Source organism: Nerophis lumbriciformis, linkage group LG25, assembly GCF_033978685.3.
Source record: "Nerophis lumbriciformis linkage group LG25, RoL_Nlum_v2.1, whole genome shotgun sequence".
Lineage (NCBI taxonomy): Eukaryota > Metazoa > Chordata > Actinopteri > Syngnathiformes > Syngnathidae > Nerophis > Nerophis lumbriciformis.
This window is the reverse complement of record NC_084572.2, coordinates 10,155,374-10,171,833: the sequence shown is the minus strand read 5'-3', so window position 1 is coordinate 10,171,833 and position 16,460 is coordinate 10,155,374. Positions and strand designations below refer to the sequence as shown.

The following is a 16,460-nucleotide window of genomic DNA, read 5'->3' as shown; positions in this document are numbered from 1 at the left end:
ATCATCATAATACTATCATACTATCGTCATAATACTATCATACTATCATCATAATACTATCATATATACTATCATCATAATACTATCATATATACTATCATCATAATACTATCATATATACTATCATCATAATACTATCATACTATCGTCATAATACTATCATACTATCATCATAATACTATCATATATACTATCATCATAATACTATTATATATACTATCATCATAATACTATCATACTATCATCATAATACTATCATATATACTATCATCATAATACTATCATATATACTATCATCATAATACTATCATACTATCATCATAATACTATCATATATACTATCGTCATAATACTATCATACTATCATCATAATACTATCATATATACTATCATCATAATACTATCATATATACTATCATCATAATACTATCATATATACTATCATCATAATACTATCATACTATCATCATAATACTATCATATATACTATCATCATAATACTATCATATATACTATCATCATAATACTATCATACTATCGTCATAATACTATCATACTATCATCATAATACTATCATATATACTATCATATATACTATCATATATACTATCATCATAATACTATCATATATACTATCATCATAATACTATCATACTATCGTCATAATACTATCATACTATCATCATAATACTATCATATATACTATCATCATAATACTATCATATATACTATCATCATAATACTATCATACTATCATCATAATACTATCATATATACTATCATCATAATACAGTCATCACACAAGATCATCATCAGGGTGTATACATTGAATTATTTACAATTCGGGGTGTGGGGGGGGGGGTTAGGTTTGGTTGTTATCATCAGTCATCAACAATTGAGAACCGAGAAATGGACATTGAAACAGTGTAGGTCTGTTATGTACAGCAAGTAGTGGACATACAGAGAGAGAGAGAGATCAGAAGGATATTATTTAGTTATTGATTATTTGATGATTGACACATTTGCCAACCATTGTTTTAAAACAAGACTAAAATGCCTTTATTTTGAAAAATCACTGCTGTGGAGTAGGAAACGGAACTTGCGCGCTTCTAGCGCATGCGCATATGTACTTGAAGCGAAGCAAAAAGACGAAGACCACGTGCTATGGTTTGTCGGAGAACTGTCGAATTGACGATCTTAAAGTCATGTGATTCACTGCAAATATAGCAACACATATCGCAATTCTATTCCCCAAAGCCACGAAACGTGCACTGAGTTTGGAGCCATATCTGAAGTGAAGATTGAAGACGCGATAGAAGATGGACGACTGCTGCGATGCTGAGATGGCGACGTCCGCTGAAAGAGAAAGTGAAAGAGAATCAACTTCCAGAAAATCACCAACGGACATAAAGACGACAGATGAAGGTGAGTGAGTTGACGTTTTGTCTTTTCAAAACTATTTCAATTTCAAGCCCTTGAAATGGAAATGAGCCGACCTTGTTGAAGAATGTAAACAAAGAGCCGCCATGATTGTTAGCTTAAGACTTTAGACATTCGACTTTAGACATTAGACTTTAGACTTTAGACATTAGACTTTAGACATTAGACATTAGACTTTAGACATTAGACATTAGACTTTAGACATTAGACATTAGACTTTAGACATTAGACTTTAGACATTCTACTTTAGACATTCTACTTTAGACATTAGACTTTAGACATTCTACTTTAGACTTTAGACATTAGACTTTAGACTTTAGACATTAGACTTTAGACATTAGACATTAGACTTTAGACTTTAGACATTAGACATTAGACATTAGACGTTAGACGTTAGACATTCTACTTTAGACATTCTACTTTAGACATTAGACTTTAGACATTCTACTTTAGACTTTAGACATTAGACTTTAGACATTAGACTTTAGACATTAGGCTTTAGACTTTTGACATTCGACTTAAGACATTCAACTTTAGACATTCAACTTTAGACTTTAGACATTAGACTTTAGACATTAGACTTTAGACATTAGACTTTAGACATTCGACTTTAGACATTCGACTTTAGACATTCGACAAACTTTAATGATCCACAAGGGAAATCAGTGTTTCCCACAGGACAGGCATCTATTTGTGGTGGTGTGGTCGAGGGGGGGGGCGACGGCAGCGGCGATGACCAAGAAGAACGCGTAGTTGGAATATAATTACAACACTTTATGTACATATTTATATACAGATTTGAACAATTAGTTATTCTCTGAAATATATTTATTAATTGTGGTTCTTACAAAAAGTATATCTTATAAAATATAAAAGCTAAAATGTCTCTTAAAGCTCTGCCCCTTTAATTAGTGAATACTAAATAATTTAACTTTAGCCTACTACTACAACCATATTATTTACCAGCAACATGAAGTGAAACAGAGGCAGAGGTGTCCTGCCACAGTCAGTCAACCTCCTCCTCCTCCTCTTGCTGCTGCTGAACAGGTCGCACCTGTGGTCCGGACTGTAGGCCTACCTCCTCTCCAAGTCGAGCCCTTTTCGGCCGTTGAACATATTTTTCTAAACTCATCTGTGTGAAGGAGTGAACATCCAACATTAGAATTTATTACTAACGAGCAGAAGCGCTCTATGTACAGTGCCGTCTAACCTTAAGCGGCAGCAGCTCAACACATGCAGGGTTCAACGTTAAGGTTTTTTTCTACTTGCCTGACTTCTCAAATCTACTTGCCCCAATATTTTTACTTGTCCTGCCTACGTTTTTTTCTGGCTGTGTAGTGCTCATGGCTTATATCTTACTAAAATCCTTCCCGTTGACTATTTACAACACTACACAGTATTTATTATTATTATTATTATGATTATCAGAATCAGAATCAGAATCAGCTTTATTGTCATTACGCAAGGTAACGAGATTGAGGCCATTCCATACAGTGCGATGTGTGCATGCTAGAAAAACAATGTGCAAATATATAAAAATATAAAAAATGTAGAAGTGCAATGAATATGGTGTGAAATGAATATATACATGAAAAAAACAAAAACAAAAACAGGGTGGTTGGTGGAATGGGTTATTGCACCGAAGAGAAGGCAGTTATGAGGGACAATGGGGCAGTCCGTTCAGGATGGTTATGGCCCTGGGGAAGAAGCTGTTCTTTAGCCTGTTTGTTTTGGTTTTAATGCACCTGTAGCGCTTCCCAGAGGGCAGCAGGTGGAACAGGTCAGAGCCAGGGTGGGTGCTGTCCTTGATGATGGCACTGGCTCTGTTGAGGCAGCGGGAGGTGTAGATGTCCGTCAGAGAGGGGAGAGGGCGGCCGATGATCTTCTGAGCCGTCTTGACCACTCTTTGCAGCCTCTCCCTGTCTGCTGCAGTGCAGCTGCCGTACCATACCGTAATACAGTAGGTCAGCAGGCTCTCGATGGACGAGCGGTAGAAGGTCAGCAGCAGGTCAGGCTTCAGGTTGTACTTCCCGAGGACTCTAAGGAAGTGTAGCCGCTGCTGAGCCTTCTTGATGATTGATGTGGTGTTGACTGTCCAGGAGAAGTCATTAGAGATGTGGACTCCAAGGTACCTGAAGGTGTGGACCCTCTCTACACGCTCGCCGTTGATGTAGAGGGGGGCAGGGTCGGTGCTGCTCCTCCTGAAGTCGACGATGATCTCTCTGGTCTTGCTGGTGTTGAGAGCGAGGTTGTTCTCCGAAGACCAGGCCGTCAGCTTCAGGACCTCCTCTCTGTAGGCAGCCTAGTCACCCCTGGAGATGAGCCCGACCACTGTGGTATCGTCGGCGAACTTGACGGTAAGGTTGTCACTGTGGGCCGGACTGCAGTCATGGGTGTAAAGGCAGTAGAGGAGGGGGCTCAGCACACAGCCCTGTGGGGAGCCGATGCTCAACGTGCGGGAGGATGAGAGGTGCGTATTACATTTAAATGGCATTGCATACATGTAAAATTAAATGTTATTTCACATTATTTGACCACTAGCAGTTACACCCATCTGAACAGGTCAGCCACCTGTTTAAAGCCCGATCACAGTTGAAATCTTGAAATGAAGGGCCTTTAATGGCCAAAACATTAACCTGGACAACATTTTAACAGCTGGTTGGATCAGATTTTATTATTTTCATTGCATTCACATGCTGCAGTGGACAGTGGACAATTTAGCTTCAGTCCACATGTGTTTATTGACAACAGGGTTATAACCTGGACACGTTAGCTCGTCGGTATGAAAACAGGTGACTGTTACTACGTGCGTCTTCCCCGGCACCCGAGTCAAACAGCGGCGGTGTTAATGAAGCAGCGTCAGGCTGCTCACCGTCAGTGAAACGCTCGGTGAAATCGCGGATTAACGTTAAATATATGACGAGCCGCGAGCGATGCAGCTATAACCTATCTACCTATAACCTATATTACCCTCGTATTTTCATCCTTCGTTGTCGTCGTCTTCTTCTTCTTCTGGCCCACCAGGTGAATTAAGTGCTATTGGCGGAGTTACAATGCATAGTAGGCTACCGCCACCTACTGCACCGGAGTTGTAACTACAAGCTACATTCACAGACAGTCCCATTGCTTTTATGAGCGGTCGAGCGAGTCAAAAGCCGAAAAATCCATTTGTGGCGGACGTAATTCTTTCATGGCGGGCCGCCACAAATAAATGAATGTGTGGGAAACACTGGAAATTGTTCAACACAGTAGCTCAGTTACAATGATGGACAGTGTAAGGATGGAAGGGACAATGCAGGTATAAACAGACTAAATATAGCGATATAAAATATAACATATATACATAAAATGTGTACAGTATATTATATATACAGATATATTATATTATGTCTATAACATGTATGCAATATATAACAATGACCATGTACAATATTACAGTATAATATTAATAAATAATACAATTAATTAATTAATTTTAATTATAATTATTTAATAAAAAGAAGGCAGTGGAGTTCACATGAGAGGAGATGAAAGAATGCAAAAGTCACATTTAGAAACTAAAAGCAAAACAACAACTCTGTTAGTGTGTTTTTATTGTCATCATGTGGTGGTTTAGAGGTGTGGTGAGTATTTTGTCACATTTAACAAAGTCTCTGTACGGTTTGTCGTGTTGTCAAGTAACAGAAACGAATGGACGTGTTGAAGTCGCGAGCAACGACTTGTTAGCAGCATGTTTTGAAGACTAGCCTACAGTTGTTTGGTCGACTCGTTAGCAGCGTGTTTTGAAGACTAGCCTACAGTTGTTTGGTCGACTCGTTAGCAGCGTGTTTTGAAGACTAGCCTACAGTTGTTTGGTCGACTCGTTAGCAGCGTGTTTTGAAGACTAGCCTACAGTTGTTTGGTCGACTCGTTAGCAGCGTGTTTTGAAGACTAGCCTACAGTTGTTTGGTCGACTCGTTAGCAGCGTGTTTTGAAGACTAGCCTACAGTTGTTTGGTCGACTTGTTAGAAGCGTGTTTTGAAGACTAGCCTACAGTTGTTTGGTCGACTCGTTAGCAGCGTGTTTTGAAGACTAGCCTACAGTTGTTTGGTCGACTCGTTAGCAGCGTGTTTTGAAGACTAGCCTACAGTTGTTTGGTCGACTCGTTAGCAGCGTGTTTTGAAGACTAGCCTACAGTTGTTTGGTCGACTCGTTAGCAGCGTGTTTTGAAGACTAGCCTACAGTTGTTTGGTCGACTCGTTAGCAGCGTGTTTTGAAGACTAGCGTACAGTTGTTTGGTCGACTTGTTAGCAGTGTGTTTTGAAGACTAGCCTACAGTTGTTTGGTCGACTCATTAGCAGCGTGTTTTGAAGACTAGCCTACAGTTGTTTGGATGAAGTACTGGCTGTCCAGAGTTGGGACCCGGGGTGGACCGCTCGCCTGTGCATCGGTTGGGAACATCTCTGCGCTGCTGACCCGTCTCCACTCGGGATGGTTTCCTGCTGGCCCCACTATGGACTGGACTCTTACTATTATGTTGGATCCACTATGGACTGGACTCTCACAATATTATGTCAGACCCACTCGACATCCATTGCATCCGGTCTCCCCTAGAGGGGGGGGGGGGGGGTTACCCACATATGCGGTCCTCTCCAAGATTTCTCATAGTCATTCACATCGATGTCCCACTGGGTGAGTTTTTCCTTGCCCTTATGTGGGCTCTGTACCGAGGATGTCGTTGTGGCTTGTGCAGCCCTTTGAGACACTTGTGATTTAGGGCTATATAAATATACATTGATTGATTGATTGATTGTCTGAATTTTTCATCAAAACAGAAGAGTTCCTCTTTGCTATGTTTGGCAAATGCCACTAATAAGAAAGTTAGCGAGCATTACTAAGCTAAGTTATTCATAGAGTCCATCAAGTTATTCCATGGATTTTCGAGTGGACATAACAGCCACTGTCTCTAAGGCCCCTTTAAGGTTATCCAGGGTATATCCCACCTAACCTTATCCTTGTCCTTGCTTTGTATGCAAGTTGTTAAATGTAACTTATCTGAACAATATCCAGTGTTGTGCTATTTGAATGAACTGCAATCCAGTGTGACTATTGTAGTCAATCACACCTGAGACATCATCAATTCATCACATCTTAAAGGGGAACATTATCACCAGACCTATGTAAGCGTCAATATATACCTTGATGTTGCAGTAAAAAGACCTTTTTTTTTTAACCGATTTCCGAACTCTAAATGGGTGAATTTTGGCAAATTAAACGTCTTTCTAGTATTCGCTCTCGGAGTTGTGACGTCACATCGGGAAGCAATCCGCCATTTTCTCAAACACCGAGTCTAATCAGCTCTGTTATTTTCCGTTTTTTCGACTGCATTCCGTACCTTGGAGACATCATGCCTCGTCGGTGTGTTGTCGGAGGGTGTAAAAACACCAACAGGGACGGATTCAAGTTGCACCAGTGGCCCAAAGATGCCAAAGTGGCAAGAAATTGGTCGTTTGTTCCGCACACTTTACCGACGAAAGCTATGCTACGACAGAGATGGCAAGAATGTGTGGATATCCTGCGACACTCAAAGCAGATGCATTTCCAACTATAAAGTCAAAGAAATCTGCCGCCAGACCCCCATTGAATCTGCCGGAGTGTGTGAGCAATTCAGGGACAAAGGACCTCGGTAGCACGGCAAGCAATGGCGGCAGTTTGTTCCCGCAGACGAACGAGCTAAACCCCCTGGATGTCTTGGCTCACACCGTCCCTTATGCCACCGAAGATGATCAAGAGAAGAATATCGACCCTAGCTTCCCTGGCCTGCTGACATGAGGGTATGTCTACAGAATATATTAATTGATGAAAATTGGGCTGTCTGCACTCTCAAAGTGCATGTTGTTGCCAAATGAATTTCATATGCTGTAAACCTAGTTCATAGTAGTTAGTTTCCTTTAATGCCAAACAAACACATACCAATCGTTGGTTAGAAGGCGATCGCCGAATTCGTCCTCGCTTTCTCCCGTGTCGCTGGCTGTCGTGTCGTTTTCGTCGGTTTCGCTTGCATACGGTTCAAACCGATATGGCTCAATAGCTTCAGTTTCTTCTTCAATTTGGTTTCCGCTACCTGCCTCCACACTACAACCATCCGTTTCAATACATGCGTAATCTGTTGAATCGCTTAAACCGCTGAAATCTGAGTCTGAATCTGAGCTAATGTTGCTATAGCTTGCTGTTCTTTCCGCCATGTTTGTGTTGGCTTCACTATGTGACGTCACAGGAAAATGGACGGGTGTATATAACGATGGTTAAAATCAGGCACTTTGAAGCTTTTTTTAGGGATATTGCGTGATGGGTAAAATTTTGAAAAAATCTTCGAAAAATAAAATAAGCCACTGGGAACTGATTTTTAATGGTTTTAACCCTTCTGAAATTGTGATAACGTTCCCCTTTAATAAACACGTGAAAGAACATTTGACATCAATCAATCTAGGGATCTAGGTATCTGGTCAGGACACTCCTCACTCTTTTGCCTTCACCTTCATTGGCCATTCCTTTTTGGTGACTTTATATACTCTGGACCTAGACGGACTTTATATACTCTGGACCTAGATGGACTTTATATACTCTGGACCGAGACGGGCTTTATATACTCTGGACCGAGACGGACTTTATATACTCTGGACCTAGACGGACTTTATATACTCTGGACCTAGATGTTGAGTTTGCGACATACATGGCGGACAATAACTGATACAGTCTGCTTTGCTAGTCCAAAAACATTTGCCGTTTTCCGTAGTCTTCCCTCGATGCTACCTTTTTTATCACATCCATGGGAGCCCGCATTCTCGTTGTCTCTCCTTCGACAAAGTTTTTCGCTAAGTAGAATCACAGCTGACCCGGACATTGGAATGTTCTCTTGCCGTTTGAGAAGTGTTGTATCCCAAATAGCTGCAATGGCTTTCTCTTAAGGTATCCATGTGTGATTACCACATGTAGAAGAATGAGAAACACAAGCATGCCTGGATGATTCGCCTCCATCTTTCCAGTGGTTAGCTACGAGTGGAAACAGGTTGTTATGAAGCTGGCTCTGGCGTCACTTCCTCTCCGAACTCAGCTTGTAAACGATCAAAGGGTCCATACAAAGCTAAGAGCCGGAGATTCAAGAAATACACGGCGCACTTACCCGTGTAAAAAATGATCCAAGGGGGGGACCTTAAACGCTGGTTTAGTGTGACTGACACGATGCTTAGGCTCAATAATTATCCTTGTAGTACCGATACTAAATGTATAGATACTTTTACAAATAAAGGGATCTACGAAAAATGTCACTATTGGCTTTATTTTAACAGAACATCTTACACTACATTAAACACTCCCAGTCAAAGAAGAATTTGACAAGGTTAAAATACAAATTGAAAAGCATTAAACACATCGGGCTTCTCTTGTTGCACTCAAAGAACAATTTACAACTTTCCATATTACATATAGTCTGCAATAATCAAGGGTTAGATTAGAATAGAACAGAGTTTTACTGACATTATATCCAATTATTCATGATTTATGGTTGCCACTCCTGGTCTGTGCTTTAAGAAAAATACAATTATTAATGAAGTACTAAAAAGGAAACTGGATAAATGTACACAGATAAGCCATGTAGACAGTAAAACACATTTATTAAAGACAAAACACAAATGGTAGGAATTAGTTACAAAATGTAGTCATTTCACTTGCATTAGTTGACTGCTATTTGGCATCAAGTTGTACGTATCTACATGTGCACAGCAGGGGAGCTGGTTAACTTATGAGAGTAGTATGTGTGTTTGTGAGAATGTCAACGTGAAGTCAGTCAGTGAGCGGGCGAGTAAGGAGAGGTAGTGGTAGCATGTGCAGGAGTGTTAATAGCATGGTGGATGTCCGCTTGTGCCCTGTGGAAATAATAAATAAAGTGACCAAATTTTAACTAATCGACCGTACCGGTACTTTTCAAAGGTGGTATAGTACCGATTTCAATTAATTAGTACCGCAATACTTTATATGTATACCGTACAACCCTACTACACACACATACAGTACATAGAAGAAAGTGTGTTTTTGTTGTTTGTGTCTTGCAGACGTCCAGCAGCTGATCGGTAATCCAGAAGAAGTTTCCCCTCAGTCAGGGGGGAGCTCCACTTTGAAGCAGGAGACTCCACAACCACCCTGCATTAAAAAGGAAGTGGAGGAACTCTGCATCACTCAGGAGGGAGAATGTCTTCTAGGACGAGAGGAAGCTGATTACACCAAGTTTCCACTGAGTATTCTCTCTGTGAAGACTGAAGATGATGAAGAGAAACCACAAGTAGACAACCTCTTAGCTCCACTATCAGATAGTGAGGCTGAAGACGAGGTTGAAGAACCTTTGAGCAGTGATAAAGACTGTGAAGGTGATATGAGGACTCACACTGACAACAAACACTCTTCAAAGAAGAGAGGTCAAACATGTTTGAGCTGCTCAATTTGTGCTAAAAGTTTTACTAAAAAGAGCCATTTGACTCAACACATGAGAACACACACAGGTGAAAAACCATTTAATTGTTCAGTTTGTGGCATACGTTTTTCTCGAAATAGCAATTTGACTCAACACATGAGAACACACACAGGTGAAAAAACATTTAAGTGTTCAGTTTGTGGCAAACGCTTTTCTCGAAATGGCTATTTGACTAAACACATGAGAACACACACAGGTGAAAAAACATTTAAATGTTCAGTTTGTGGCAAAAGCTTTTCTCGAAATAGCATTTTGACTGAACACATGAGAACACACACAGGTGAAAAACCATTTAGTTGTTCAGTTTGTGGCAAAAGCTTTTCTCAAAACAGCCATTTGACTGAACACATGAGAACACACACAGGAGAAAAAACATTTAAGTGTTCGGTTTGTGGCAAAAGCTTTTCTCGAAATAGCATTTTGACTGAACACATGAGAACACACACAGGTGAAAAAACATTTAATTGTTCAGTTTGTGGCAAAAACTTTTCTCAAAATAGCCATTTGACTGAACACATGACAACACACACAGGAGAAAAAACATTTAAGTGTTCAGTTTGTGGCAAAGGCTTTTCTCGAAATAGCATTTTGACCAAACACATGACAACACACACAGGAGAAAAAACATTTAATTGTTCAGTTTGTGGCAACAGCTTTTCTCGAAATAGCTCTTTGACTAAACACATGAGAACACACACAGGAGAAAAACCATTTAACTGTTCAGTTTGTGGTATGAGCTTTTCTCACAACAGCGCTTTGTGTCGACACATGAGAACACATGCTAGAGAAAAACCATTTAGTTGTTCAGTGTGCTGTAAAAGGTTCACACATAATGCAGCTGCAGTAAAACACATAAGAACCCACAAGGGAAAATATATATCAATCCCACAAAAAAGTGCCAACTTTTACTCGTCAGACTGATTGATGTGCAAATCAGAGACATATGAACAATTAACCCCCAACACCCACCTCCCTCGACAATCCGGCCCGTGAGATTAGTTTGCAAAGAGTAAAAGTTAAACTGCTGTTCTAAATGTGTCCACTGGATGTCACATTATAATTCTGTTAGGCAAGCAAATAAATAGTTCCGGGGCAAGTAAGTATACTTGGTAAGAGGTACACGGTCTTTATTAAAGGAAATATATATATTAGGGCTGGGCGATATATCGATATACCGCGGGGTTGTCTCTGTGCGATATAGAAAATGACTATATGGTGATATTGGAGTATACGTTCTCACACAGTTGCTTTTTTTTTTTTTTTTTCAAGTTTTTTTATTGGCATTTTCAAACAGACAGAAAAAAGTACAAGTCAAAACAGTACAATTTTAAAGGCAATAAATGATTCACACCCTTTCCCTTAAAACCCAAACCACCCACCCACCCTCCCACCCCACTCAGGTCCCACTAACGAGGGACAAATGGCGCAATTGTGTAACAAGTAAGACGACAAAGACAGACACATTCTCTCACACACACACACACACACATACGCGGCCAGAGACAGACAGATATATAATAATAAAATAAAAAATATATATATATATATAATAATAAAATAAAATAAAAATTAATAATAATAATAATAAAATAAAAAATAGAATAAAATAATACTAATAAATAAAAGGGAGATTATTCCTCATCTGCGTCTGGGCATAGGTCAAGAGAGTTGACATACAGCAAAAAAGGGCTCCATGAGCTTTCAAATGCTTGAACCGAGCCCTTTAGCGAAAACCTAAGTTTTTCCAGTTTTAGATTGTAGAGAACCTCTCTAATCCAACGGCCGTGTGATGGGGGGCGAGCCAGCTTCCAATTAAACAAGATCAATCGCCTGGCCAGCAAGGTCGTAAAAGCAACAGCGCGTTTTAGTGGTACCGGGCACATTATCGGGGCATACGCCAAAAATGGCTGATAATGGGTTGGGAGGAAAGTTTTGACCGTATGCTTTTCCAATTGTGTCAAAAATGTCCTCCCAAAAGGAACATAGTTAGAGCAGGACCAGAACATATGGACGTGATCAGCCGGAGATTGTTTGCATCTATTGCAGGTATTGCTAACAGTGGGGTAGATTTTGGATAGTTTTGAATTAGTGTAGTGAATTTTATGGATTACTTTGCATTGGATGAGACTAAGACGGGCACATATTGAGGAGGAGTGAACCAGTTTCAGGGCCGAGTTCCAGTGTTGATCGGATATGTTGGTATTAAGATCGCTCTCCCACGAGGCTCTTATCACTGATATAGAGTTTGGAGCAACTGAGCTTAAGGAGGTATATAACACGGAGATACATTTTTTTATGATTAGGGCTCAAAGATAACAATGTATCTATAAGAGTTTCCGGAGGACGATTTGGAAAGTGTGGGAACTGCTTCTTTACGAAGTCCCGCGCCTGAAAGAAACGAAAAAGGTGGGAGTTCGGCAGATCGTATTTGGAAGAGAGTTCAGTGAAGGATGAGAACACTCCGTCTGCATAGAGGTCTTTCACAGTGGTGATACCATGATCGTGCCAAGTCATAAATGCGGGGTCAGTACGGGAAGGTTTAAATAATTGTTTTTTAAGTAGCGGGGTCAATATAGATGGGCCCTGAGAACCCACGTGTTTTCGTGGCTGGTTCCATATTTTAATGGAGATTGATACGATGGTATTTGTGCCTTCAAGTTTAAATGGGAAAGGGAGTGGTGAGCATAAGCAAGAATGTAATGAGGAGTGTGGGATTGCCGTTTCAAGGGATACCCAGGCCGGGAGGGTCTGAGAGCCTCCATCCATCCAGTATAGGAGTTTCTGTACATTAGCCGCCCAATAGTATTGTCTGAAATTGGGGAGAGCAAGCCCTCCTTCAGATTTGGGAGATTGTAGGACAGACTTGCGGATTCGAGCCAATCCGGCCCCCCATAAAAATTTAGATATTGATTTGTCTAATTTATCGAAAAATGATTTAGTAATAAATATGGGGATATGTTGAAAAAGGTAAAGGAATTTAGGCAGAGTGATCATCTTGATCAGATTGATCCGGCCAGCGAGAGATAATGGTAAAACAGACCAGCGGGCAAAGTTCTTCTCCATCTTTTCAATTAGAGGTAAAAAATTTGCCCGGAGCATATCAGACATAGCCGGAGTAATAAGGATCCCCAAGTAATGAATCCCGTCATGTGCCCATTTGAATGCCGCTAGAGATCGTGGTAACTGTTTAGCTAAGGCATTAATCGGAGACAGCTCACTTTTTTGGTAGTTAAGTTTGTAACCAGAGTGTGTGCCAAACCGCTCCAAAATGTCAAATATTACCGGGAGTGAGCTAGCAGGGTCCGAGATGTACAGGAGCAGGTCATCCGCGTAAAGCGAGACTTTGTGCAACGTGTCCGACCGGGTGATACCTCTAAAGCCCGCCTCAGCGCGCAGCCAGAGAGCAAGGGGTTCTATCGCAATAGCAAACAGTAGTGGAGATAACGGGCAACCTTGTCTAGTGCCTCTTTTTAGAAAAATTGGGGCGGATGGTGTATTATTTGTACGTACCGAGGCTACTGGGGACGAGTACAAAAGTTTAACCCAGAGAATGAAATCTTCGTTAAAACCAAACCGACCCATCACTTCAAATAGATATTCCCATTCAACCCTGTCAAAGGCTTTCTCCGCATCGAGGGACACTACCACCTCCGGGGTCGAAGGGTTTGGCGAATGGATAATGTTTAGGAGGCGCCGAGTGTTGTGTGAGGATTGCCGGCCTAGCATAAAACCTGTTTGATCCAACGAGATGATGGAAGGCATCACCCTTTGGAGCCGGAGAGCGAGAACCTTGGATATAATTTTTAGATCTACATTTAAGAGCGAAATTGGTCTATAGCTGCTGCAAAGCAGGGGGTCTTTGTCTTTTTTTAGGATGAGAGAAATGGTGGCCCTCGATAAGGTTTCTGGCAGGCGATGTTGCAGAAAAGCTTCATTATACATGTCTCTTAGAGCCGGAGCAAGAGCACTGGAGAAAGTCTTGTAATATTCTGCACTGAAGCCATCCGGGCCGGGTGACTTATTGCTCTGTAAGGATTTGATGGCTTCCGTGATCTCAATGACACTAATGGGCTGGCCCAGGCCCCTCGCAGCCCCACATTCTATCTGTGGGAATGTTTTATCGCCAAACAGCTCATCTGAGGAAGGGGGGCAGTCTGAGGTATATAACGTTGTATAAAATGCAGCAAATGTTTCATTAATCTTAGCTGGATCAGTATGTAGTTCTCCTGTGTTAGAGCGAATAGACGTGATTAGCCTCGAAGATGCTTCCTCCCTGACCCGGTGGGATAAGAGCCTGCCAGCTTTCTCCCCAGATTCAAAAAATCGTTGTCTGGATTTGAGCAGTTGTAATTTCGCTCTATTAACAGACATAAGGTCAAAGTCAGTTTGTAGGCGAAGGCGTTCTTTATATAGTGTCGGGTCTGGGTTTGAAGCGTATTTATCGTCGAGATCCTTAATCTTGCGGAGCAGCCCAGTGATTTGAATGGTCTCTGTCTTATTTAGGTTTGAAACAAAAGATATAAGTTGTCCTCTAATATAGGCTTTAGATGCTTCCCATAGTATACCTCTTCCAATTTCTGGCGAGTCGTTCAGTTCGAAAAAACACTTAATTTGATCGTGTAGAAAATTCCTATAACGGTCTTCTGCTAGTAAGGCTGAGTTGAATCGCCATTGTTTAAGGGGTCTAGGTTGAGTGTCCATATTGATGTCGACTGAGGTGGGGGCATGATCGGAGATTACGATACTATGGTAATTACATGTTTTGGTTTTGGAAAGCAATCTATTGTCGAGAAGAAAGAAGTCTATCCGAGTGTAAGTGTGATGTACATGGGAGAAGTAGGAGAATTGTTTAATTGTAGGGGAGGCATGTCTCCATGGGTCTGTAAGACCCAACTGTTTAGCGAAAGTATCCAGTGTTTTAGCTGAATTAGATAAGGGAGCCAGTTTGTTAGATGATCGATCCAGTACAGGATCCTGCACCAGGTTAAAGTCCCCGCCCATAATGATGAAATGGTTTCCAATGTTCGGAAATGATGTAAACAATTTAGTCACATAAGAGTTGTCATCCCAGTTGGGTCCATAAACGCTAGCGAGTATGACTGGGGTGCCTTGCAGCTTTCCCGACACAATAATATAACGACCAGTCGGGTCTGCTACAGTTTGATTGAGTTCGAATGAAATATTTCTACGAATAAGGATAGCTGTGCCCCTGGCCCTTTCGTTGAATTTTGAATGGAAAATATGGCTGATCCAGCCTCTTTTAAGTCGTGAAATCTCTCTGTTGCGAAGGTGGGTCTCCTGAATGAAAAATATATCTCCTTTGAGGTGTTGCAAATGGGTCAAGACCCTCCCAATTTTAGTGGCGCTCCCCACTCCCCTCACGTTCCATGAAACAAATCTAAGTGTATTACTGGTGCTTGTCATGTCTCACCATGTCCAACTACGAGAGCAGAACGGGCTGATGTATACAAGCAGGTCAGGAGGGAGGCTGATGCACGATAACTGGGGACTGCAGAGAGTACTGGTAAGAGGAGGGGATGAAACAGAAGCGTGAGAGGAAGGAATAAGGAGATAAACAAACCAATAAACACACATACATATAGAAAACACAACAGACTCACACACACACTCACAGACACAACAACATACAACAATGCCAGGTGGATTAAACCTGGCAACCACCTACAGGGCCATCGTCCCAGGACCTGAGAACCCCATTGTCGAAACTGAACCTTAAGTGTCCTTTTCACAGCAGTGCGCTGTCCTTGCGCCTGCATGGACGTATCCATATCGGCTTCCGGGTTTTTCCACCTCCCGAGAACAACAGATTGGCTCCAACTGAGTCAGAACATATTAAAGTGCATCAAAACTGCAATATATTCCCTCAGGAAACATAGTACCCAGTACTAAGATAACTTCAGAAAGCGAGAAAAATAGATTATAAAGTATAAGCAACTCAAAAAGCATGTGGCAAAATAAAGTAAATGTAAAGTACAAGCAAGCGGTGTCACACATATACATACACACATACATACACCTATATATATATATATGCATATACACACACACACACACGCGCATAAACATGTATACCATCATGGATGTATAGGTAAGGAATAACAGTAACCAACCAAGAAATAAGTAGATCAGCAGCTAGGTCAAATAACAAAGAAGTAAACCACCGTGTAAAAATATATATCTATTAGAACATGATAACTAAATGTAAAGGGGAGACAAAATAATTTGAGTGTCGATGTAACAAAATAAAACAGAATGAACAATATTGCTGGTTGAAAGTGGATCCAATGAGTGTACACACAGATGTGATATTCACGGTCAGGCCTGGAGTTAGAGTTATGTTAGCATGGTTGATCGTGATAAAGCAGGCGTTGATTATTAAGGTTGGTGTCGGCAGTGTGGCATCCAGACATGGCTGCAGTCAGCCAAGCTAGCGCCACCCTGCCATGCACTGTGGGGTAGTCACACCGTATCAAATAAAGTTTCAATAAAGTCA

The 16,460-nt window shown here is 41.1% G+C and overlaps 1 protein-coding gene across 1 annotated transcript; it reads left to right on the top strand.

Annotated features, from left to right (window-relative positions):
* The first annotated feature begins 1,124 nt into the window (after window positions 1-1,124).
* Window positions 1,125-16,460, top strand: LOC133621571 (uncharacterized). Its single transcript, XM_061983685.2, has 3 exons — window positions 1,125-1,167; window positions 3,540-3,797; window positions 9,531-16,460. Exons 1-3 carry the CDS (start codon window positions 1,125-1,127, stop codon window positions 10,865-10,867), a joined length of 1,638 nt encoding a protein of 545 aa, XP_061839669.2. The 3' UTR covers window positions 10,868-16,460.

Coding starts and splice junctions, on each gene's coding strand:
- LOC133621571 (XM_061983685.2), top strand. CDS start 1,125: ATGTACTTGAAGCGAAGCAAAAAGACGAAGACCACGTGCTATG. Junction 1,168..3,539: donor GACGAAGACCACGTGCTATG/GTTTGTCGGAGA, acceptor TTGACTGTCCAG/GAGAAGTCATTAGAGATGTG. Junction 3,798..9,530: donor TATCGTCGGCGAACTTGACG/GTAAGGTTGTCA, acceptor TGTGTCTTGCAG/ACGTCCAGCAGCTGATCGGT.